Source organism: Schistocerca piceifrons, chromosome 4 (assembly GCF_021461385.2).
Source record: "Schistocerca piceifrons isolate TAMUIC-IGC-003096 chromosome 4, iqSchPice1.1, whole genome shotgun sequence".
Classification (NCBI taxonomy): domain Eukaryota; kingdom Metazoa; phylum Arthropoda; class Insecta; order Orthoptera; family Acrididae; genus Schistocerca; species Schistocerca piceifrons.
Window position 1 is genome coordinate 749,583,378 of NC_060141.1, and position 26,387 is coordinate 749,609,764.

The 26,387-nt window shown below is 43.7% G+C and overlaps 1 protein-coding gene across 1 annotated transcript in view; it reads right to left on the bottom strand.

The window, feature by feature from the left end:
- The window catches only part of LOC124796148 (inositol 1,4,5-triphosphate receptor associated 1-like), a 302,195-nt gene that overhangs the window by 112,692 nt on the left and 163,116 nt on the right, over positions 1-26,387 (bottom strand). Inside the window, exon 4 of the mRNA XM_047260239.1 lies at positions 5,208-5,235. Within this exon, the coding sequence (XP_047116195.1) occupies positions 5,208-5,235 (28 nt within the window). The remainder of the gene's footprint in view (positions 1-5,207; positions 5,236-26,387) is intronic.

Genomic DNA, 26,387 nt, shown 5'->3' on the forward strand with positions numbered 1-26,387 from the left:
GGTGTTTGCTACAGTTGACAGGAATTTAAGTGAATCTGTGTTATTTACACACGTAAATATACAGAATAGAAAAGAAAATTGAGGATGTGTTAGATGACGATCAGTTTAACTTTAGGAAAGCGAAAGGCGAAAGAGAGCCAATCCTACCGTTGCGGTTGATAATGGAAGCAAGACTGGAGAAAAATCAAGACATGTTCATAGGATTTGTCGACCTGGAAAAAGTGTTCGACAATGTAAAATGGTGCAAGATGTTCGAAATTCTGAAAAAAGTAGGGGTAAGCTATAGGGAGAGACAGGTCATATATGTACTACAGCCAAGAGGGAATAATAAGAGTGGACGACCAAGAACGAAGTGCTCGTATTAAAAAGGGTGTAAGACAAGGATGTTCTCTTTTGCACCTACTGTTCAATCTGTACATCGATGAAGCAAAAGTGGAAATAAAAGAAAGGTTCAGGAGTGGAATTAAAATTCAAGGTGAAAGGGTATCAATGATACGATTCGCTGATGACATTGCTATCCTGAGTGAAAGTGAAGAATAATTACATGATCTGCTGAATGGAATGGACAGTCTAATGAGTATAGAATATGTATTGAGAGTAAATCGAAGAAAGAAGAAAGTAATGAGAAGTAGCAGAAACGAGAACAGCGAGAAACTTAATATCAGGATGGATGGTCACGAAGTAGATGAAGTTAAGGAACTCTGCTACCTAGGCAGCAAAATAACCAATGATGGACGGAGGAAGGAGGACATCAAAAGCAGACTAGCACTGGCAAAAAGGGCATTCCTGGCCAAGAGAAGTCTAGTAGTATCAAACATAGGCCTTCATTTGAGGAAGAATCTTCTGAGAATATAAGTTTGGAGCACAGCATCGTATTGTACTGAAACATGGACAGTGAGAAAACCGGAACAGAAGAGAATCGAGGCATTTTAGATGCGGTGCTACAGACGAATGTTGATAATTAGGTGGGCTGACAAGTTAAGGAATGAGGAGGTTCCGCGCGGAATTGGAGAGGAAAGGAATATGTGGAAAACACTCACAAGGAGAAGGGACAGGATGATAGGAGATCCGTTAAGACATCAGGGAATGGCTTCCGTGGTACTAGAGGGAGCTTTAAGGGCAAAACCTGTAGAGGAAGACAGACATTGGAATACATGCAGAAAATAATTGAGGACGTAGGACGTAGGTTGCTAGTGCTACTCTGAGCTGAAGAGGTTGGCACACGAGAGGAATTCGTAGCGGGCCGCATCTAATCAGTCAGAAGACTGACGACGCAAAAAAAAAAAAAAAAAAAAAAAATAATAAAAAAATAAAAATAAATAAAAAAATAAAATAAAAAGTCAGCCTTTACCAACAAGGGGAAGGCCTGAGCCAAGGCCAGCCGATTCGGCCCTTGTTTGGCAGGTCGCTTGTGCACAACCTAAAATGAAAGACTCCCAGAAGTTCATGACGCGCAATCGACTGACAACTGACGGGGTCGACTGATAACTGAAACTTGAGCATTTTTCATCAATATCTATGGGGTCAGCGAATGCATATTTTCCTAGAAATCGAGGAAAGAAACTTTTTCGATTTATGTTTGTATGTCCATAAGGTGATGTATGGAAACGGAGCGCAATATCTGTGTTCCATTCCCAGTTCTAACCTATAGTTTTTTGTTTATATTATTTTTCGTTTGAAATTGGTAATAATAGGCGGGCTAATTAGATAAGTAAATCAATAAAGAATAATAACAAAGTAGACAAATAATTTTCTCAAACAATCTGGATAGTAAAGTATTAAAAAGATAATCCTGGTCGACTTACAACGTCTGTTTCAATGATTCTGTTACACGTCCTCAATTTTCTTAGAACAAGTAGATAGATGGTACTTCCCATATAAACATTCCAAGCAAATATACTCGCGACACCAAGAACATCTAACGAATGCAATCTTCATGCAACTACATCGTTCTTTCCTTAGATTTGAAAAAAAAAACAGGCTTGGTTTACATTTTTAAAATATTTCATTTTCGAGATTTAATTTTGATGCATACCATATCATTGTCGGAAAAATCGGTGCTGAAAGATGATCCAGAATTACACTGTGAATAGTTATTGTACCTCCTCGGTTGTCCAATTACAGCTGGGTTTCCATGAGCACAAAGTAGCTTTGAAGCCTCAAAATCAAGTACAGTACTTGGTGATAAAAATGAAAATCATATGGTGGCACACAGATTATTTATACTTCGGCAAGTCGGTTCACCTTCGTCACCCATAAACATGATGTTACACACAATGGTAGCAGTTCGTCCACCCCAGGAATCTAATACCAGACAGAACTCGTTATCAGCAAAAGTTTCTTATATGTTCCCAACATATGTTTTGTGAATTGAATTCTCCTACTTCCCGGGTTTGGCGCAAGCAAAGTAAACATTCTGTAACGAGTCGGTTAAACAACTGACCTCATCTATTCCCCCACGACGAAACTGATCACTAGTTTCTTATAAACAAGGGAAAACTTTGGGCAACAATTTTCCAGACGCTGCGACGCAATGTTGCACCGCGTACGAATGCGTTATTTTGTGCACACTAACAGCTGTGATAAGGGCTAGTTTCTCTCGACTATGTGATAACGTGCGTCGAATGCTCGTGTTTGCGGCAATCTTACTGAGAATTATTTTTACACTAATAGGCTTAAAAATTTAATTCTTTATTAATCCAAGACGTTTAAGTTATTTACTTGCTTCCTCTGTTGTTATTCGTCATTGATTTACTAACCTTATTGGTACATTACCATATTGGCACCAGTTTCGATACGGAAAAAGATATAAATAAAAAAACTACAGAATGCAACTGGGAATAAGACACAGGTTCTCTGCCTCCCAGCCTTGATCGCCAGCCAGCGGCGCTTTAGTTTAACAGCTGGTACCTTTTAGGTTAATAAGCGGCGATTTCTAGGAAAATTTAATTTTTTGGACCCCATATACGTTGATGAAGAATGCTCAGTTTTGAATTATCTATAGATCCCGCCAATTCTCAGCCTATCTCGCGCGTCATGATCTTCAGGGGCAGATTTCTCAAAAACTGGGAGGCGGGTGAGGATGGGGTGATGCTGAACCATAATATCTTATAGTCTTTCATTTTAGGTTGTACAAAAGCGACTTGAAAACTATGAGCCGAATCGGATGGACGTTTCAAAAGCCTTCCCGTTGTTAGCAGTCGCTGCTACTACTGTTACGAATTTATCGTGTTTTCGGCACAGGGATTACAGGCAGATTGTTGAATCCACTGCTAGTGTAACAATTACGCTGAAACATGGTAGCTGGGAAACAAGAGGAAAGGAAAACTCCACCATAGGAACATTTTGGGTGTTTATCGGAACAGCAGCAGCATCTTCATTCCTGTGATTATACAGTACGGGACATATCGACCTGGAATCTCCTCCCGTACGTCGTGTACGCGAGTGGACTAAGCGTCAGCACAGAGTGCCTGTTAGAGGTCGGCGACTACTTGCCAGGTAGACGTTGTCATGGTAACGAGCGGGTCAGTAGATGGAGCGCAGGTCAGACTCGTCACACACTTAGGGATTCTGGAGTTACATTTAAGTTACTGGAGTTACTGCTTAAACTGGATGCTGGGATGATTTCTTCGCAGACGACATGGCCGATACACTCACCCATCCTTCCCCAACGTGAGCGTGTGCTAGTCTCTGATGATAGCGTCGTGGGCTAGACGTTAAGCCCTAATCGTCCTTCCTTCGAACCTACCTGTCGTTGCACCGTATACACAACAGGTGATCAACGTGCTAACGACCATCACAACCATTAACTCGGTCCCTTCCCTACCCGCGTTCATAACTTTCTGTGTCATATTAGACTGAGTTGACAAAAGTCATTGGTTAGCGATATGCACATATACTGATGGTGGTAGTATTGAGTACAAAAGGTATAGAAGGGCAGTGCTTTGGCTGAGCTGTCATTTGTTCTCAGGTGATTCGTGAGCAAAAGTTTCCGACGTGATTATGGCCGCACGACGGCAGTTAACAGACTTTGAGCGCGGAATTAGACGCAAAGGATATTCCAGTTCAGAAATCGTTAAGGAATTCAGCATTCCGAGATCCACAGTGCCAAGAGAGTGTCGAGAATACCAAATTTCAGGCATTACCACTCACCACGGACAACGCAGCTGCCGATAGCCTTCACTTAACGACCGAGAGCAGTGGCGTTCGCGTAGAGTTGTCAGTGCAAACAGACAAGCAAAACTGCGTGAAATAAGTGCAGAAATCAATGTGGGACGTACGACGAACGTATCTGTTAGGACAGTACTGCGAAATTTGGCATTTATGGCTATGCCAGCAGACAACCGACGCGAGTGCCTTTGCTAAGATGTTATACATCGCCTGCAGCGCCTCTCTTAGCCTCGTGACCATATTGCTTGCACCCAAGACGACTGGAAATCGTGGCCTGGTCACATGAATCCTGATTTCAGTTAGTAAGATCTGACTATAGGGTTCGAATGTGGCGCAGACACCACGAAGCCATGGACACAAGTTGTGAACAAGGCAGTGTGCAATCTGGTGGTGGCTCCAAATGGTGTGGGTTGTGATTACATGGAATGGACTGAGTCCAAGTGAACCTACCATGTTTACGTTCGGCTACTTCGAGACCTTTTGCAGCCATTCATGGAATTTATGGAATTTTTATTGATGAAAATGGGCCATGTCACAGGGCCACATCTGTTCGAGACTGGTTTTGAGTACATTCTGGACAGTTCGAGCGGATGATTTGGTCACCCAGATCGCCCAGCTTGAAACCCACCGAACATTTATGGGACATAATCGCGAGGTCAATTTATGCACAAAATTCTGCACCGGCAACACGTTCGTAATTATGGTCAGCTATGAAGGCAGCATGGCTAAATATTTCTGCTAAGGACATCCAACGACTTTATGAGTCCGCGTAATGTCGAGTTTCTGCACTATGCCGGGCAAAATAGAGTATCCCACGACCTTTGTCACCTCAGTGTGTAACTGTTATTTACATGTCAAAAGAAATATAGGTTCATAAAGTGTGTGGGCGTTGTTTGATGCCATAATATATAGAGGACTCTCTGCGTACGCTCGTATATGTTTAAGGCGTACGGGTCTGGCTAGATTACTCACCAGCATTACCTTTCCCTAGTCTCTGTGAAGCACCCCCACACCACACGCATCTGAACGATTCTTACCTCTATGTCCTGGTCACTTGGTGGTTCCCTGCGAAAGAGAAGAAAAGAAATGTTAGTATGAATTCAATGTTTTCCCTAATTACCTGTAAACAGAGCAAATTAAAAATTATAACACTTTTCTGGTTGGAGAGAGTTCTATGCTGAAGAGAATGGGTGAATCATCCGTCTCAAACTACTAGAAGATAATGTGTCAATTATGCTTTTTAGGAATCTATAAACCTTACTAAAAGTCTACTCTCCTTCCATTTCGAAAAGGAAGATACTTGTCTCACAGGGTGGTTATTCACTATGTAGGACACAAGGCTCCAGGTATGCGTTCGTCTAACCAGAAGTAAAATCACGTTTAATGCGCAACCACAAGCTTTTCAAGTTTCTCTCAGAATTGCACCTTTTCAGATCCGTCACAACCCCGTTTTGCCTCATTCGTCAGGTAAATGAACCAGACTTGAAACTGCACATCGTGTTTACGTGCAGAAAATTTTACGCTATCATAAAAAGAATGAAGGAGAATATCGACAAAGATTCAAATTAGTAATATCGTATTTCGCCTATACAGTGTGTTTGATAATTAATGGCGAAAACGCACAGAGGTGAAAGTATATAACACTAGAAGCAAAAATGTCTGAGAAAACAAGGGCTGTAAAACGCATACCTAAACAGCTATGAGCATTTCTTCATCATCGATACTGTAAAACAAATTTCTTTCTACTGCAAGCTCTTTCCTTTCCGTATTTTGGGAGCAGGTAGTATGTGCCAAAGCAAGGAAAATGTCCATTAAACGTGGGCTCTCATGTGCATACCTTTACAGCTGTGAGCACTTGTTCAGTAAAAGAGACATGTTTCTCAGTAGCGAAGATGAACAAGCGAGCACAGCTCCTAACGTGTGCGTTTCAGAGCCCCTGTTTACTAAGGGTTTATCCTTCTACTATCGTCTAGTTTGAACCATATGCGTTTATGTCGTTAATACACCCTGCGTAAAGAAAGCCGTCGCTGGATATTGTGGATAAATACTCGCTACAAACCAAACAGGAAGCAAGCGATTGGGCTCATTACTTAAATACGGGACATACACTCACGAAGAGCGAGATTCGTATCTCAGTCTTCGTATCGAGCACCGCGATGGTTCCTGGGGCAACAACCCTTTGTTTGTCCCGTTCTTCTCCCACCAACTTTGGGGTCGATCTAAAGTGACCTAGATCTAACAACATGTCAATGACTTTCCTTCAAAAATAGCTAAATGAAATGACCCACAAAACTCATGTCACGGACCAGACTTGACGCAGACTTGGAAGACACTGATTGTGTGAAATCCCACCAGTATTCTATGTATGTGACATTCCGAAAGCGACGGATTGAGGTACACGGTGGTATGTTACTGCATGTGCCATTTCTCTGGCGCGTTGCGTATCCGGCACTATCGATAGCGACTTGTATTTCTGTTTTCGTCTGGTTCGGCCTGCGCAGGCACTGAGGCGGCTGCTGCCCTCTGGAGCGTTTTTCGCGGGGGGCCGCGCGCGCTCGGCTCTGCAGTTGGATTCGCACCGAGCTGGCGGCACTTTGCCTTCCGGCCCGACACGGAGGTGTGGTCTCGTTGTTGGCGGGCCTCGTTGATTTGGCCGTTGGGCGGTGTGGGTGTCGGTGACGTGCTGTAGTGGACAACTGATGGATCCCCGCACGCGATCGCTCGAGGGTCTCCGCCTCCGAAAAGGGTGCCACGATATCGCTTGAGTTTCCGCACCCAGGAGTTGTAAGGACTGCAGGGCAGGCTTTCTGTGTGTTTGCTCCGTCCGGTCTGCGTGGCGGGGTTCGTTTCACCTTACTTCAGCCGTTGTTTATATTTTCTGCGTGATTCCGTTTTGGCCGGAGTCTAGGTGTCGAGTTTTCTGCTGGTGTGTTCCCGGTCGTCGCACCCGTTTTCCCGCCCGGGGGGCAGCAGTATCTGTCGGTGGGAATTATTTGGCAGTGTGTGTTTTGCGTGGGCAGGGTGTGCCCACATGCCCTGATTCTGAGTTGAAGTTACTGCAGTCAGGCTGGCTCGGTTGTTGGAGTGTGTGTTATTGGTTTTCTGGCTTGCTGGGGACTGCGTGCGCGCCTGTTCCGTTTTGTGATGTGGCAGCACTCTGATATTTTTATGTGTGCTTGTTAAGTTGCTAGCAATTGCTTTTAGCTTTGTGCTTACTTATTTTTATTTAAATTCTTGGGCATTGCCATTTGCTTGTTCTTTTACTCTTATTTATTTGTTGTGCCAGTTAGCCCTAAGATGATGTCAGACCTTGGTATCTGTCAACCTTATTTTGGCTACTAGCGCTCAGGTGCAATATTGCCGGGCCTATCCCGGATTTTGTCGTTAATTGAGATCCTTTTATACTGTACTTTTAGACGTAGGTTTGGCAAGTGCACTTGCGAATGGTATTTATTATGTTCTCCCCCCCCCCCTCTCTCTCTTCCTCCTTCGTGTAAACTGATTTTGGCAAGACTGCTAGGTGGCCTGTGCTCTTTTATTAACTATGTAAGTTTGCCCGCTGCCGCAGTCATAACATGTTTTGACTGGCAAGGGGCCCATGTTGGCTACAGTTTGAATGTGGTCTGCGCTGTTGAAATCAGCAGACTTTATTATTTGAGCTAGTCATGTACGTGTTGTTGTGTTACGGGTTTTAGGGCATTTTTAATTGAGATACCTTTTGAAAATTTTATCACTCTTTTAAAGAAGGTATAGGAAGGAGTAACTTCGACCGAAAATTTAATGGTAAATTATACATTTGTGCTTCACATTTTAAAATTTAACTGTATTAGGTGAAAGTATGTAGTTTAATGCGCAATGATTATTTGTTAATGTATCAAATCGTAAACAACTTGTTTGGCAGTGATTCATACGACACAAATAAGTTTCTCTGTTCACCTGTGGCATATAACATTTTTATTACCTCATATTGTAAGCAGCTTGATTTGTTTGTGTCACTGTAATTTGTACGCCACAGTGTAATTTATTACAATTAATTGTTTTGCGGAAATAAACCTTAAATCGTATGTCCCCTTTTCATTAACCGAATCTCATCCAAATCGTCCGCTCACTGCACTTTCAAATCACTTTTCATACATTACTTCCGGCTGTATTTTATAGAGAAAATTTGCTCATTCGGAACATGAGGGCCCGTCTGCAGCTGAACTTAGGGTAGATTGTCAAGCATCATTATTGTTATGTTATAATGAGTCATTCACAGAAAGAAAGATGAACGGAGGAACAGGCGTGCAACTGCTGAGCAGCTGACGACCCAGCCAACGACGCAGCCATGCTGACTGCCGTTCATCGGCGACAAAGGCTGGAATTTGCAAGCGAATACCGCCACAGGACGTCCACCGACGGCGAAACTTGGCATTTTCAGGTTATTCGCGTTTTACGCCCCGTCGGACGCAAATAACCTGCAACAATCGTTGGTAGGTTCTAGGCTGGAGGAGGGTTGGGTTGGGTTGTTTGGGAGGAGAGACCAAACTGCGAGGTCATCTGTCTCATTGGATTAGGGAAGGACGGGGAAGGAAGTTGGCCGTGCCCTTTCAAAGGAACCACCCCGGCATTTGTCTGGAGCGATTTAGGGAAATCACGGAAAACCTAAATCAGGATGGCCGGACGCGGGATCGAACCGTCGTCCTCCCAAATGCGAGTCCAGTGTGCTAAGCACTGCGCCACCTCGCTCGTGCTGGAGGAGGGATCGTTATGATCTGGAGAACGTTTCCGTGGCATTCTGTGGATGATCTCGTCATTCTGCAAGGCACACTAGATCAACACATTTATTTTTCTTCGGGGCCGTGTCCACACCAACACGCAGTTTGTTTTCTTCCTTGGCACGACGGCATCTACCACCAGGACTGTGTAGCGTGCCACAGAGCTCGCAGCCTATCTGCGTGGTTCGAGGCGCACCAGGATGCGTTTACTGTACTCCTCTGGCCACTAAACTCCCCAGATGTGAACCCAATCCAGAAACTGAGAGACCACCTTGACCGGGCTCTTCGCTTCATGGATACTCAGCCGAGAAACCTGGCGCGACTGCCCACGGCAATGGAGTTGGCATGGCTCCACAACCGTGTTGGTGCCTTCCAGAAGCTGACTGACTCTCTTCCTGTATACCTAGCAGCGGTCTGGGCAGGCTTTTGACAAGTGGTCACATAAATGTAACAGGGCAGTGTATTAGAAAAATTACGCGTCTAGAGCTGGGCTGCCACCAATTAGGTGCCTATATTAGTGGCGTCAGAGCTAAAAGTAGGTTACCTCGTCTGAATCCTCCCCCCCCCCCCCCTTTTCAGTCCCCAAATGGTGGGGATGTAAAATGTACTCGGAAAATTCTCTCCCATACCACTCTATGAACCTAAAAGGGGAACAATTGCCCAGTAAAACAACGGCGGGAGACCCAGACCTCGGCCGGGGTCGTAATTTGGAAAGGCGGACGCTGGGGCCTCCACCTACGACGTCCTGGTTTCTTGGACTGGTGGTGGCATTATTCATTATTTCGATATTTCCAGTACTTAGTCATTGCAGGTCTTAGAGAGTATCACGCAGAAACCGTACTATTTCTACCGGTGAGGATTCTGCTCCTGATCGTTCCTATGAGTCCGAGCGGTGGCACAAAAACAGCAGAAAAATAAAAAAATAAAATACATTAGTGTTTGTGAAAATTTTAATAGGAAGAAAGAAGCAAATGTTTACAATGAAAGTTATTCAATAGCTTAGGGATATGATACAAACACGAACGATTAGAATTACCGAACTGTGTGTGCATCCACTTTGACTGCGAGAATTCAGTACGATGTGTAGCCACCACGTGGTGCAACTACAGCCTCTAGATGTCGTGGCGTGTAATCAAAGAGAGCCTGGATATGCTGCGGGTAACACATGCCACACGGTTTGCACGCAAATGTACAAAGCTTCGACAGTGGTTGCAGGACGACCAGAACGAACAACTTACCGACCGATTGTATCCCATACAAGATCGATGGGGACATGTCTGGCGAACGTGCAGACCACGGAAGCAGTGGTATTTGTCGTTCTTGGAAGAAGACTCGCATATTCTTAACATATGATCGAGCGTTCCCCTGCTGAAATATGACATGCCAAGTTTCTTGCGGAAGAGGCACTCCCATGGACTCTAAAAGTTCCATCATGTAGCGGTTGTTGTTCAGACTGCCTTCATTATGTGGAAGCGAAGATCATACTTTATAGCCAATGGCGCCCCAACCCATCACATCTGCCGTCTGTCGGCTATGCCCCTCAACAATGCACTCTGTCCGATTGCGTTCACCACGATAGCGTCTAACACGTACGTGGCCCTCACTTCATCGCTGTAGGGCAAACTGAAGTGGGACCCGTCCAGAAACGCTACGTTTTGCCACTCAGCATGCCAGTGACAGCATTCATACGCCCACTGCAATTGAAGTATTGTTGGCTTTTGGTCAGTGGAAACAAACGAGATAGCGTGCGTATCACCTGTCCAACCCTCAGCAGATGGCGTCGAACTGTCGACGCAGACGTATTCACAACTGTCGCAGTGCTTCAATGCTGAGCAAACATTTTGGGCGGCGCTATGCTGCCTGTTATGGCAGGCGACAAAATGGCGTCCATCTACCTGCTCCATTCACGCATCACTGGCGTAGTAGCGTGCCCTGTCGGAGTAATAATGTCACGGTACGACATACCCTTTCCCAGACATCAATCATTCCGCCCCGTTCGAGCTCAACTCACACGCTGAAATTGTGCCTTTTGACATTACGAGCTCAAAATGGGACGGAGGGGAGGAGGTTCCGATTTAATCATAACAGATCTGCCGCGGCGATCGACATGACTAGGTGTCAGTCAGTGAGTCAGTGTTGATACTCTGCCACGTATATAAAGCCGGTGTTATTGTGTTCAACACGGACTTGTATCAAAGCTTATTAAATGCCTAAGTTAAGCAGCATGTCGACAACGAACGTAAGAGCAAGAAATTAATCGTCTGTGGGCGTGTTATTGTGTTCAACACGGACTTGTATCAAAGCTTATTAAATGCCTAAGTTAAGTAGCATGTCGACAACGAACGTAAGAGCAAGAAATTAATCGTCTGTGGGCGGAAGCTGAGCTGAAGTTCGCCGACAAAAATTCTCTTACTAATTATATAAAACAAGAGACTGAAAAGCTACGTAATCACGCGGTCCGTACAAACAACGTTGTCTTTCATCTGCATAGTTCGTAAAGGTAACTGACATTTAATGTACATAATACACTTCTGGCCATTAAAATTGCTACACAACGAAGATGATGTGCTACACACGGGAAATTTAACCGACAGAAGAAGATGCTGTGATATGCAAATGATTAGCTTTTGAGAGCATTCACACAACTTTGGTGTCGATGGTGACACCTGCAACGTGCTGACATGAGGAAAGTTTCCAACCGATTTCTCATACACAAACAGAAGTTGACCGGCGTTGCCTGGTGAAACGTTGTTGCGATGTCTCGTGTAAGGAGGAGAAATGCATACCATCACGTTTCCTACTTTGATAAAGGTCGGATTGTAGCCTATCACGATTGCGGTTTATCGTGTCTCGACATTGCTGCTCGCGTTGGTCGAGATCCAATGACTGTTAGCAGAATATGGAATCGGTGGGTTCAGGAGAGTAATACGGAACGCCGTGCTGGATTCCAACGGCCTCATATCACTAGCATTCGAGATGACAGGCATCTTATCCGCATGGCTGTAACGGATTGTGCAGCTACATCTCAATACCTGAGTCGACAGATGGGGGCGTTTGCAAGACAACAACCATCTGCAACAGTTAGACGACGTTTGCAGCAGCATGGACTATCAGCTCGGAGACCATGGCTGCGGTTACCCTTGACGCTGCATCACAGACAGGAGCTCCTGCTATGGTGTACTCAACGACAAACCTGGATGCACGAATGGCAAAACGTCATTGTTTCGGATGAATCCAGGTTCTGCATACAGCATCATGATGGCCGCATCCGTGTTTGCCAACATCGCGGTTAACGCACATTGGAAGCGTGTATTCGTCATCGCCATACTGGAGTATCACCCGGCGTAATGGTATGGGGTGCCATTGATTACACGTCTCGGTCACCTCTTGTTCGCATTGACGGCACTTTGAACAGTGGACGTTGCATTTCAGATGTGTTATGACCCGTGGCTCTACCCATCATTTGATCCCTGCGAAACCCTACATTTCAGCAGGATAATGCACGAACGCATGTTGCAGGTCCTGTACGGGCCTTTCTGGATACAGAAAATGTTCGACTGCTGCCCTGGCCAGCACATTCTCCAGTTCTCACACCAACTGAAAACGTCTGGTCAATGGTGGCCGAGCAACTGGCTCGTCAAAATACGCCAGTCACTACTCTTGATGAACTGTGGTATCGTGCTGAAACTGCATGGGCAGCTGTACCTGTACACGCCATCCAAGCTCTGTTTGACTCAATGCCCAGGCGTATCAAGGCCGTTATTACGGCCAGAGGTGCTTGTTCTGGGTACTGATTTCTCAGGATTTATGCGCCCAAATTTCGTCAAAATGTAATCACATGTCAGTTCTAGTATAATATATTTGTCGAATGAATACCCGTTTATCATCTGCATTTCTTCTTGGTGTAGCAATTTTAATGGCCAGTAGTGTATATTAATAAAAGGTCAATCTTTTTAGGGATCAATCAAAACGGTTGTTACTATTTTCGTGAAACCTTCTTGTCCGTCTGTCTCCTGTCGTCTTTCCGTCTGAATTCTACTCAAGGTAGGCATGTTTATAATAATACGTTTTTAATCATGTGTTCAAAAGATTGTTTATTACATTTTCCAAGTACAACGTGGTTATATTAGGATTTTAATCAATATTTAAGACAAATAAAAATATTTCAATTTTACGTGTTTTTATCCGACTACGGGGTAAACCTCACGTGATGGGGACGGAGGATGTCCCATTACTTCTGAGCTAATCCCACAAAGGCAGAGGAGTGGTCCAAATTTAAAAAAAAGTCCCCCTTGCACGCTTATACTTCGTTTGATCGACTAAACATGACGTAATACCAATCCGCCACGCCATATGTTTGCAATATTAATCATTTATTATGGTTCCACTGTTTTACACATCCACCAATTTTGAAGTCATTCAAAAAATCGTTTCAGGCGGTTGCAGTTTTCACAGTAATGCGAGAATCTGTCGACTGCGCAACAGTCGGTCACTGTCGCAATCTTAGGGAAGCGGCAGACCTTGCAAATGTTAGGTGTGGCTGATAGTCGTGAAAAACGACTGCCTGCAGTATCCCGCAGGGCACAGCGGCTGCTCGCGGTACAGTGGTGTCATTTGGGTTGCCTAGGCGTCAGGCGTTAAGTGGCGAGACGACAAGTGGCCGAAGCAGTACAGTACTCCTGGTCTGGCCTACAGAGGACCTCTGCCGACCTACTTTGCACCGCCGGTCAGATGACACAGGAATTCATTCGTTAAAAGAAAGGACTGTCATTACGAGGTTCTAAACTATTTCTTACCCTCCCACCTGATCAAATGCAACATGATAACCATCGCACAATATAGAGAACTTCGGAGAATTAGCTTAACTTTACAGCTTCAGTTGTAACACTAATACAACACGTCGTTCAGTTGTTAAAATAAATGCCCGATTTCAGTTACATACGAGAAAAACTGTAATTAGCAGCTGCATTTCCCACACAGCGTAATGACGGAAATTTTTCCTTCTGCCTTCCGTCGCGTGACATCTATGTTGGACAGCTCGCGCGGTCTGTATGTGTCCGTAGTCTAAAGACACAGTCTTTTCATGTGTAGAGGAACGAACCACGCCAGTCAGTCGTACACTCTCTCTCAGATCACCACGTCTAGTCCCAAGTGATGTCGTTTGTTCTGTCGCATCGTTCGTGTGTGGCACCGAGCAGAATATGTTGAGCTACAGTAATAGTCACAGCTGCCTAACAGCGTGTAATGTCTGCCACTAACGGTGACATTGAATATGATAGGAGCAATATTTTACTCTTATTCTCATTTTCAGAGTATTCACCCATTTCGTGGTCATTTGAAGACCACAGTAACCATTCTTCCTCGCAAAGACCAACAATTTTCAAACGAATACCAGCAGAAGCAGACCAAGAGTTAGGAAAAATTGCCAAAGGAATAATACTTCCTGTCTCCGTCACCACCATGCCGTCTCTGGAAAAATCAAAACCATCACACGATACTATTAGCGTACATGCGGGCTTTCCCGTCTATGGTTCCTTACTGCCATAAAACAATAAACGACATAGTTTTCTTCCAACTGGTGCAAAATATACGACGGTGAGTGGGAAGACAAACGTTGATCCGTCCATCAGAAAAGAAGAAACAGTCGTGGCAGCATTTTACATATTTCATACGATTTTTAATTATCTACTAATAATTGCTTGTGGACGGTATTATTCCCATGAATTTTCTAATAGCCAACTGCTTTTAATACGTTAGTGTGATAGTTATTTTCATACATTTTTCCGTTCCTGTAGACTTGTAGACGACAAGGGATCACTTGATAGGTACGAGGATTTACCTGTGCCAAAGACTGCGATGAAACAACTGTGATGAATTTCAGTTCCTCATTGGTACACACACTTGCAACGAACCGACGTATATCAATCATTGACTCGTGAAGCGTAAAGGTTTTTACTGTGTTTCCGTCCTTCTCCTTATTATTGATGGTAACCATTTATTTCGAGTAACATACTTTACATTATCATATCCACTCGTAAACAATAATTATTGCACACATCACCTCTAGCGACTAATCTTGAACAAATTTCAAATGATTGACTTCACATGGCTGGATATGTTTTTAAATTTTTTTAAAGGAGATCGTGAGCGCCTTTCACTGTAAAACTATTTATTCATAAATTTACTATTATTTCCATTATCAAGTGGCGTACTGAGAAAATTGTGCATCAGTACATGTGTATGTGTACTTTTTTTGATGACATTATATTTTCCATCTTCTATAATATTTGTTACAATTTCCATGTTATCACTTTCGACCTTAGGTCACTTTCAAGTGGATAAAGAAGCTCAAAACAGAGCAGTTGTCAACACTGATAAAGTAATAGAGAGGATGTGGGTCTCTATGGCTGATATCTGCATTCGTCACAAAGGCTTACATCCTCTTTATTCATTTTATTAATGTGGGCAACTGCTCGGTTTTCAGCACTTTCAAGCACCTGAAAATGACGTAGGATCACATTGGCTATCGTAGAAATCGTAATAAATTGTATACTCCATTGTGAGTATGATGTAATTAAAAAATATGCGAGGTTAAGATCACAAAAGAAATACAACTATGTAAGCATATGTGTTATCATCGTGTTAATATGTTGGTTATTTATTGTTAGCGGATATCAGCGTCTTTTACAACTGAATAAAATATAAAAGATAATGCCAACAGTAACATTTAATAACATGGAAAAGATGATAACAACGGTAACAGTAAGTACGCGACATATGGGCATCATACGATCTACAAGATGTCCCAAAATACCGTATACACTCTTTGAAACAGAATATCGCTTTAACTACAGCAGATGGAACTCAAAAGTTTTTCATGTTGCATACATTAACATGTAAATTAAGGTAATATAAGCTCAAAATTATCACCTGTCACCGCAGTGCGACAGAGGGACATACCAATTGTATTTTTTCTAATCAAATAGCTTCGCAGACTTATTCACTTTGTTCTCTGAGATCATTCAGCGTTTGTGGTTTTGTGGCTCTTGACACCACACTAAAGAAAGATGTCTATGTGAGTTAAGTCCGTTAATTGAGCTAGATACTCCAGAGCACTTCCTCTTCGTCCTGTCCAAGAGAATGTGCAATTGAGATCAATTTGAAAGTGAGTTAGCACACTATACTGCTGAAAGTAATAATTTTCATTATCAACACTGTCATTACGACCTGGAGTTATCAGGTAAAATACTCGTAGGTAAGAATTGTCTGTAACAGCCTGTTCATAGAAGAACGGCCGGCTAACCGTCTAAACGACATAATTCATTAAACTGAAGGTGCTGGTAGGTTATAGGTGTTGTATGAGCTGCTGTGGGAGTCAGCACCGACACAAACAAGGAAGGAAAGAAGCTGGGATGGCCAGTAGCAGGAATGTAAAATCGCCTGCACAGATCACTTGAAGATTAATTGAACTCTTTCTTTAAATTTGTGCATTGAGCAAGCAGTAAAGGAAACCAAAGAAAAATTTGCAGTCTGAATTAATGTTTAGGGGGAAGAAATAAAAACATTGAGGTTCAGTAATGACATTGCAATTTTGTCAGAGAGAGTAAAGGACACGGAACAGCAGTTGAACGGAACCTACAGCGTGTTGAAAGGAGAGTATAATATAAACACCAACAAAAACAAAACAAGGACAATAGAATGTAGTCGAATTAAATTAAGTGATGCTGAGGGAATTAGATTAGGAAACGAGACACTTGAAGTAGTAAATGAGTTTCGCTATTTAGGCAGCAAACTGACTGATGATGGTTGAAGTAGAGAGGATATAAAATGTCGACCGCTACGGTCGCAGGTTCGAATCCTGCTTCGGGCTTGGATGTGTGTGATGTCCTTAGGTTAGTTAGTTTTAAGTAGTTCTAAGATCTAGGCGACTGATGACCTCAGAAATTAAGTCCCATAGTGCTCAGAGCCATTTGATATAAAATGTACGAGGTTTATTCGGAAAGTAAGGAAGGATAGGTAGCGAAATGGAAACCACAGTGTGAAGATTTGCACAGGTGTGTTGGGCAGTGCCTCTAGTATGTCCGTCGATCGCGTTACGTCGTTCTTTTTAGTTCTGATCTCACAAGGAGCACATAAAGATACCTAGAACAATATCGTCTGCCGCCAAGTACGAGGGCGTGGTGAGAAATTTCGCCTGAAGCTATGCAACCAACATTACATAACTGTCGTGCGTTTTCTTCTTCAAGACAATTCTCAGCCACATTCTACACTGGTAATGAAGATGCTCCTGCATCGTTTTCAATTGGAAATGTTTGATTACCCACAATACAGCCCGTAATTGTCTCCCTATGAGTTTCATCTCTGCCCACACGAACCGCTGGCTATGTAGACAACAATTTGGCACAGATGGTGGTGGTTAGTGTTTAACGTCCCGTCGACAACGAGGTCATTAGAGACGGAGCGCAAGCTCGGGTTAGGGAAGGATTGGGAAGGAAATCGGCCGTGCCCTTTCAAAGGAACCATCCCGGCATTTGCCTGAAACAATTTAGGGAAATCACGGAAAACCTAAATCAGGATGGCCGGAGACGGGATTGAACCGTCGTCCTCCCGAATGCGAGTCCAGTGTGCTAACCACTGCGCCACCTCGCTCGGTTTTTGGCACAGACAGTGAGCTGTAGGCCAGCGTACAGAATTGGCGAAAGCACTGGCGGCTGCCTTCTATAACTAGGGTGTTGGAAAGTTGGTACAACGCTACGACAAACGTCTAAGTCGGATCGGCGACTATGGAGATAAGTAGCTGGAAGTTGTGGCTAACTGTTGCAAATAAAACAGTTGTGATTTTCACTGTGGTTTCCACTTCGCGACCTATCGTTCCTTACTTTCCGAATAGCCCTCTTAGACCGTATATGGCAAGAAAAGCGATTCTGAAGAAGCGAAGTTTGTTAATATCGGATATTGATTTGTGTGCTAGGAAGCCTTTCTGAAGGTATATGTATGGAGGGTAGCCATGTACGAAGTGAATCGCGGACGACAAACAGTTTAGACAAGAAGAGAATAGAAGCTTTCGAAATGTGTTGCTACAGAGGAATGGTAAAGACTGGATGGGTAGATCACGTAACTAATTAGGATGAGAGTTTGACGTTAATATTTCTTTGGAAAGTTGATCACTGACTCTGTTGTGCTGTGGATACAAAAACTCTGAGTCTGAGTGGCAGCAGGCGAACAGTTGTTGAGCGTAGTCGGACACAACCTGCGGCGGAGAGAAGCCGCGCGACAGATGAGGTCGCAGCCTGCCGTGACCGTGCTCGTGGGCCGGAGGAGACTTTAGGGATTTCGTCAGATTTGTATATGCATACATTGAGAGGAACATTCGTGTTTTTGCTGTGGGCAGACACGTGATTATTGATTACAAACACTACGGAATAATTAAAGTTGTTACTCATTAAACTGTCGAGGAAAAGGAAGGTCCGAGTAAAGTTTGTTGGTGTTTAAATTTTCAGTTTTCATAATATAGTACATTAAAAGTTTTTATTGGTTTCCTTCATTTTTTACACCGCTTAAGGCTTGTTGAGCAAACCCCTGCTGATCATTCAGTTTACATATTTAAAAAAATTGCAATAGATGTCTCAGTAGTTGTGACCATGCATTGGACTCTATATGGACCGCAGTATTGATTTTGTACTAATTTAGCATGTTGCCGGATGGAGAATAATCACACAGTTGCAGCGGAAAGGCGAGGTAAGTTGTTTGTTGCCATGCAGGAGCATTATTGTATTAATTGTTAGGGGATGTTAGAAAATATTTTTACAACCGCAGTCAGATGCGAGAGAATTGGATTTTTCACGATTTAGAGGAAGAGTGATAAATTTCTGTTTTTTCTTTTCTTATCTCAATCAGAATGCTAATATTGTCACAGATGGAGCTTTACCCACTTGCGTACGTCTTTCACCAGAAAAATAATAGTTACAAATGTTGAAGAAAACAGGGCAACGGCCTTGCCGCAGTGGATACACCGGTTCCCGTGAGATGATCGAAGCTAAGCACTGTCGGGCGTGGTCGGCACTTGGATGGGTGACCGTCCAGGCCGCCAAGCGCTGTTGTCATTTTTCGGGGTGCACTCAGCCTCGTGATACCAATCGAGGAGCTACTCGAGCGAATAGTAGCGGTTTCGGTCAATAATACCACCATAACGACCGGGAGAGCGGTGTGCTGACCCCATGCCCCTCCTATCCGCATCCTCCTCAGAGGATGACACGGCGGTCGAATGGTCCCGATGGGCCACTTTTGGCCTGTAGACGGAGTGGTTGAAGAAAGTTTTCAACGAGATACTGAATAGCATCAGGGAGACGAGAAACATGTGGCACACCTTGACTAAAAGAAGGGATCGGTTGGTAGGACACAGTATGAGACGCCATGGAATCACCATTTGAGGGAAGTGTGGGAGGTAAAAATGGTAGCGGGTGTCACGAGATGAATACAGCGAGCAGATACAGGAGGATGTAAGTTGCAGCAGGTGTCTGGAGATGAGGAGTCTTGCACAGGACACAGTATCGTGGAGAGCTGCATCAAACCACTCTTCGGACTGAAGTCTACAACGACAACAAGTTTCACACTGAAAGGCGGCCATAATGTTCTCAAAAATATTAAATGACTCTGTCTGTCTCAAGCTAAAAGCCATCTACCCTCTTTCCTTCTCTGTTTAATTTTCTTGATACAGATGAAAAACAGCTTAGGGCAGCTAATTAACAAATTCCCCTTTGGTCATAGCCGTGCTCGTTCTTTGAAACTTTCTCACTGCCAACAGGCAGGCCCGAGGACGAAGGGACTCTCCAAATTCATACCGACTGTCCTGCTCTTGTTTGACGGCCTCGAGACGTATTCAGAAAACGCCACTGTAGGGGTGCAATACAGACAGTGCACTAACGATACACAGAGAACGCTGTGGTTCTAGGCGCTTCAGTCCGGAACAGCGCTGCTGCTACGGTCGCAGGTTCGAATACTGGCGCGGGCATGGATGTTTGTGATGTCCTTAGGTTAGTTAGGTTTAAGTAGTTCTAAGTTCTAGGGGACTGATGACCACAGCAGTTGAGTCCCATAGTGCTCAGAGCCATTTGAACCATTTGAACACAGAGCACTACTGGAACTGTACTAAATGCTTTTCTCTGGAAGTGCGGTCCTGGGCTCCGGTCAGTGAAACTGTGAAACAACGCGAACATTTGCCTCGCGGGAGGCGAGAAGAATGGCGGAACCCCGTGTGCGGGGACAGGCGCCGCCCGCACTATCGGGCGGAAGCTGCGGTCTGCCTGCGGCGGGAAGCGCTGTCACAGCGTGTGCTCGGCCGCCACGCCACGCAACCGACTGGCGGTCGCAAATAACGCGTGACGACCGTCTGGCTCATCTCTGCGGTTCGATGGAATTGTCTAGCGCTATCCAGAATCGCTAGGCTGTATAGCAGAACTCTGCGTTAGTCAGTAGTTTTACAGAATTAAATTTAAACTGCATGACACTCGTTCAAGCCTGTTCTACTGGAATATTGGTCACGTATGTTTTACAGGGCCAAAGATATTTTTCCTTGCTCTAGACTGCAGATTTATGTCTTTATTACTCTCGATATTAGGTTGATGCACAACTTTGTAGCGTTTTTCTTTTGCATGTTGGTATTCCGGTTGCTATGTGTTTATTTATCGATGGTCATTTTTGTTTACTGTTTACTGTTACTATTTGAGTTTAAATATTTACATTTTGTCTTCTGGAGATAGTGTGTGGAACTGTGAACGGTAGAAAATCTACATCTACATCTACATCCATACTCCGCAAGCCACCTGACGGTGTGTGGCGGAGGGTACCTTGAGTACCTCTATCGGTTCTCCCTTCTATTCCAGTCTCGTATTGTTCGTGGAAAGAAAGATTGTCGGTATGCCTCTGTGTGGGCTCTAATCTCTCTGATTTTATCCTCACGGTCTCTTCGCGAGATATACGTAGGAGGGAGCAATATACTGCTTGACTCCTAGGTGAAGGTGTGTTCTCGAAACTTCAACAAGAGCCCGTACCGAGCTACTGAGCGTCTCTCCTGCAGAGTCTTCCACTGCAGTTTATCTATCATCTCCGTAACGCTTTCGCGATTACTAAATGATTCTGTAACGAAGCGCGCTGCTCTCCGTTGGAACTTCTCTATCTCTTCTACCAACCCTATCTGGTACAGATCCCATACTGGTGAGCAATATTCAAGCAGTGGGCGAACAAGTGTACTGTAACCTACTTCCTTTGTTTTGGGATTACATTTCCTTAGTATTCTTCCAATGAATCTCAGTCTGGCATCTGCTTTACCGACGATAAAGTTTATATGATCATTTCATTTTAAATCACTCCTAATGCGTACTCCCAGATAATTTATGGAATTAACTGCTTCCATCGATGACCTGCTATATTGTAGCTCAATGATAAAGGATCTTTCTTTCTATGTATTCGCAGCACATTACACTTGTCTACACTGAGATTCAATTGCCATTCCCTCCACCATGTGTCAATTCGTTGCAGATCCTCCTGCATTTCAGTACAATTTTCCATTGTTACAACCTCTCGATATACTACAGCATCATCCGCAAAAAGCCTCAGTGGATTTCCGATGTTATCCACAAGGTCATTTATGCATATTGTGAATAGCAACGGTCCTACGACATTCCCCTCCGACACACCTGAAATCACTCTTACTTCGGAAGACTTCTCTCCATTTAGAATGACATGCTGCTTTCTGTTATCTAGCAACTCTTCAACCCAATCACACAATTGGTCTGATAGCCCATGTGCTCTTACTTTGTTCATTAAACGACTGTGGGGAACTGTATCAAACGCCTTGCGGCAGTCAAGAAACACGGCATCTACCTGGGAACCCGTGTCTGTGGCCCTCTAAGTCTCGTGGACGAATATCGCGAGCTGGATTTCACGCGATCGTCTTTTTCGAAACCCATGCTGATTCCTACAGAGTAGTGCCAAGTCGAGAAATCTGAACAGTTCCGACATATTCTTCTGTGTTAGTTCAATAGAAGGTGACGGCAATGGAGGCAGCCAGAAACATTTGCTCCGTATGGGAAAAATGCTATTGGACAGAGCTCGGCAAGAAAATGGTTTTGTCTTTTTGAGGAGTGCTTCTCCATGTTCAGGAAGACCTTCTGGGTGTGATGGAGATTGTTTAAATGCAGTAATCCATAATGATCCACGTCAGTGTGCTCGAAAATTGGCAAATGTGATGAACTGTGATCATTCCACCATCGTGCGACGTTTCCACTCATTGGGGAATGTTCAAAAATTAGGTGTGTCGGTACCGCATGCTCTAAGCCAAAACCACATGGTTATAGGCGCTACAGTCTGGAACCGCGCGACCGCTACGGCTGCAGGTTCGAATTCTGTCTCGGGCATGGATAAGTGAGTCGTTCTTAGGTTAGTTAGGTTTAAGTAGTTCTAAGTTCTAGGGAACTGATGACCTCAGATATTAAGTCTAATAGTGCTCAGAGCCATTTGATTCATTTTTGAATCAAAACCACTAAAATCAGCAGGCGGCCACACGTGCATCTCTGCTTGATTTGTCATCAATTGACTCGTGAACAAAACTGATCATTCCCATTCTGTGCCGTTAGTGGTGACCAGAAATGGTGCCTTTATGATAACATAAGGAAATGCAAGGAATGGCTGAGCCGAAACAAAGCAGAAACTCCACTTACAAAGACCTGCGCGCATGCACAGAAGATAGTGTCACACATATGGTGGAAAAGCGACAGTGTGGTGTACTGCAAATTGCTCCTCCGAGGTGTAAGCATCACTGCTGACATTTATTGACAACAAGTGAGACGTATTGCAGACGCAGTCCAAGAACAAAGACGAGGATGAGTCTGTAATGTGATGTTACTTCACGGCACTGCCTGACAAAAATCACTAAGTAGGAGTTGTGTGGGGAAGTCATTCCGTACCCTCAGATTTTCGCCTTTTCCGTTCTCTTTCGAACAACGTTCAAGGAACTTCCTTTCCGGATGAAAATGCACTCCGAACGTTTCGTCACAGGGTTATTTGGTAAGCGTGATAGCGTTACGGAGACGTTTAGCAAACTCAAGTGGCAGACTCTGCAAGAGAGGCGCTCTGCATCGCGGTGTAGCTTGCTGTCCAGCTTTCGAGAGGGTGCGTTTCTGGATGAGGTATCGAATATATTGCTTCCCCCTACTTATACCTCTCGAGGAGATCACGAGTGTAAAATTTCGGCAGTCGTTCTTCCCGCGAACCATACGCGACTGGAACAGGAAAGGGAGGTAATGACAGTGGCATGTAAAGTGCCCTCCGCCACAAACCGTTGAGTGGCATGCGGAGTATTCGGGAGTGCGAACGTGCCCCGGCTGGATTCGCTTCAGGAATAAACGACTCTGGAGCAGGCGCGGAAGGAAAAGACTGATTTTTATTTGAGAGATCTTCGTTCTCCAAAAACGTCGCATTGTGTGAGCACAGAACATGTTCCACAATTCTACAACAGACTGACGTCAGCGTTGTGGGATTGTAATTACACACATCTATCTCGACGACCCTACTGAAAAACGGGCAAAGAGTGGCGTTTCTCTTCCATCGCTTGTAACGCATCATGCCGTGACGATAAACAGCCTATAGACGAAGAGCACGTCATTTCTGGAGACTCACAGTGACACCTCATCTAGTCCACAACCCTAGCTACTTTTCAGCAGTTTCATGTGACAGAAATTGAAGTAGTAGTTCCTGTGAGTTAATATGGGTACACGCTATACTCGACAACCGGAATAAATTAAATTAATAACTGGTTCCTTTTTCCAATCCGTTGACTGAGACGATACAGTTGCTGAACGGTTCAAATAATATATATCTTGAGTATCATCTCAAATAGATACCCAACGCATACAGATGAAGTTGGTGCTGTCTTCAATCTACCCTCGATATGTTGGCAAAAATACATGTTGAAAGCCGGTGGTAGGTATAAAACATCGTCCGACATTGTACTAAATGTTTTCTCCAAAAATTATTCAAAGAAATTTGTTCAAGAGACCACTCGAAGTATAAATGATTGCGGTTACATACCTCCTAGCAACAAATAATTCCGAACAAATTGGAAGCATCATGACGGATACAGGGATTAGTGACCAAAAGGTCGTTGTAGTGAGATATGAATATCGAACCATCCAGACCCGCTATAATTAAAAGCAAACTAAACTATTTTAAAAAATCACATAAAATGTTCGCTTGACGCCTTCCTAAAAGAGACACTCTATTCCTTCTGGACTATGTAAGCGTGCGAGTGGCTTGAATTCTAAGATATAATATCGACAGGAATTCTGAGTTTCATACCAAATAAATTAATAAGAGACGGAACTGATTCCGCATGCTACACAAAACAGGTCATAACACTGTCACAGAAGCCACGAAGAAAGCACGCCAAATTTAAAAAATACGTAAAAACTCACCAAAACTGGCGAACTTTTACAGAAGCTCCAAATTGAGCACGGATTTCCATGCGAGATGCTATTACTAGTACCTACAACGAAACTCTGTCTCGAAATCCTTCAAAAAATCCAGAGAGATTCTGGTCGTACGTAAAGTGGCAAGATACAATCAGTAGAGCGCAATAGTTATGACAATGTTACCGATGACAATACCACTAAAGTGGAGTTACTAAATATCGTTTTCTGAAATTTCTTCATCAAAGAAGACGAAGAAAATATTTCAAAATTCGAGCTACTAACAACATGAGTAGCTTGTACGCAAATATCCTCGGTGTTGCTGAGCAACACAAATCACTTAATAAAGGCGAGTCTTCCGGTCCAGAATGTATATCACTTAGGAACTCTCCAGAGTACGCTGATACAATGGCTCGAGATTTAGGATTCAAATACAGCTGATCCCTTGAAGAAACGTCCGTACATAAAAACTAGAAAGATACACAGATAACACCAATATTCAGGAATGGAAACTGAAGTAATCCTCTGAATTACTGATCCATATCACTGACGTAAATTTTCAGTAGGATTTTTCAACATATACTGTCTTAGAACATTATGAGTTTCCTCAATAGTCAGAACGGATTCAGAAAAATATTTCTTATGCAATACAACCAGCTTTTTTTTCATGAAGTAATGGGTATTATCGACAAGGGATCTCAGATTGATTCCGTATTTCTAGATATCCAGAAGTCTTTTGATGCCATTCCTCCAAGCGGATTCTAATGAAATTGAGTGCCTGTGGACTACCGTCTCAGTTGTGTTACTGGATTCATGATTCCCTATCAAAAAGGTCACAGTTCGTAGTAATTGACGGAAGCCCATTGAATAAATCAGATGTGATTTCTGGCATCCTCCAAGGATGTGTTACAGGCCGTCTGCTATTCCCAATCTATATAACTATGCTTAGGAGACAAACTGAGCAGCCATCTAGGATTGTTTGCAGATGATACTGCCATTTACCGTTTTGTAAAGTCAGCAGGAGATCAAAACCAATTTTAGAATGATTTAGGCAACATATCTGTATGTTCTGGACGTGACAGTTGATTGTAAATAATGAGAAGTGCGAGGTCATCCACATGAGTACTAACAGAAATCCATTAAATTTCGGTTACAGGATAAATCACACAAATTCAAACGCTATCAGTTCAACTAAATACCTGGGAATAACAGTTACAAACAACTTGAACTAGAATTATCACGCAGGTAATGTTGCGGGGAAGGAGATCAAAGGACTCCGTTTCGTTAGCCGAATTCTCAGAAGATGCGACAGGTGTGCTAAAGAGAATTTCAACACTATGCTTGCCCGCCTTCTGCCAGAGCATTGCTGTGCGGTGTGGGATCCTTACCAGACTGGATTGACGGAGGACATGCGAAAAAGTTCAAAGAAGGGCAGCATGTTTTGTATTATCGCGAAACAGAAATTTCAATCTCCAACTTTCTCCTCCGGATGCGAAAATGTTTTGATGAGGCCCACCTACATAGAGAGGAATAATCATTTTATTAAAATAAGTGAAATGACGAGTCCTCAAGGAGAATTTTAAGTTTTCGTTTTTCCCTCGCGCCATTCGAGACTGGCTGGACCGGCAGAGAAATAATACACACATCAAAAAAGTTTTCCATCACCTCGGTTCCGAGAATTCCGGAACCTGTACGGAAAATTGGAATAAAGATCAACATAAACATCATTTCTGCCATTTTGATTGTTCATCAAAACCACACAGTATATGTTGTAGCTGTGGTGTCACCGCCAGACACCACACTTGCTAGGTGGTAGCCTTTAAATCGGCCGCAGTCCGTTAGTATACGTCGGACCCGCGTGTCGCCACTATCAGTGATTGCAGACCGAGCGCCGCCACACGGCAGGTCTAGAGAGACTTCCTAGCACACGCCCCAGTTGTACAGCCGACTTTGCTAGCGATGGTTCACTGACAAAATACGCTCTCATTTGCCGAGA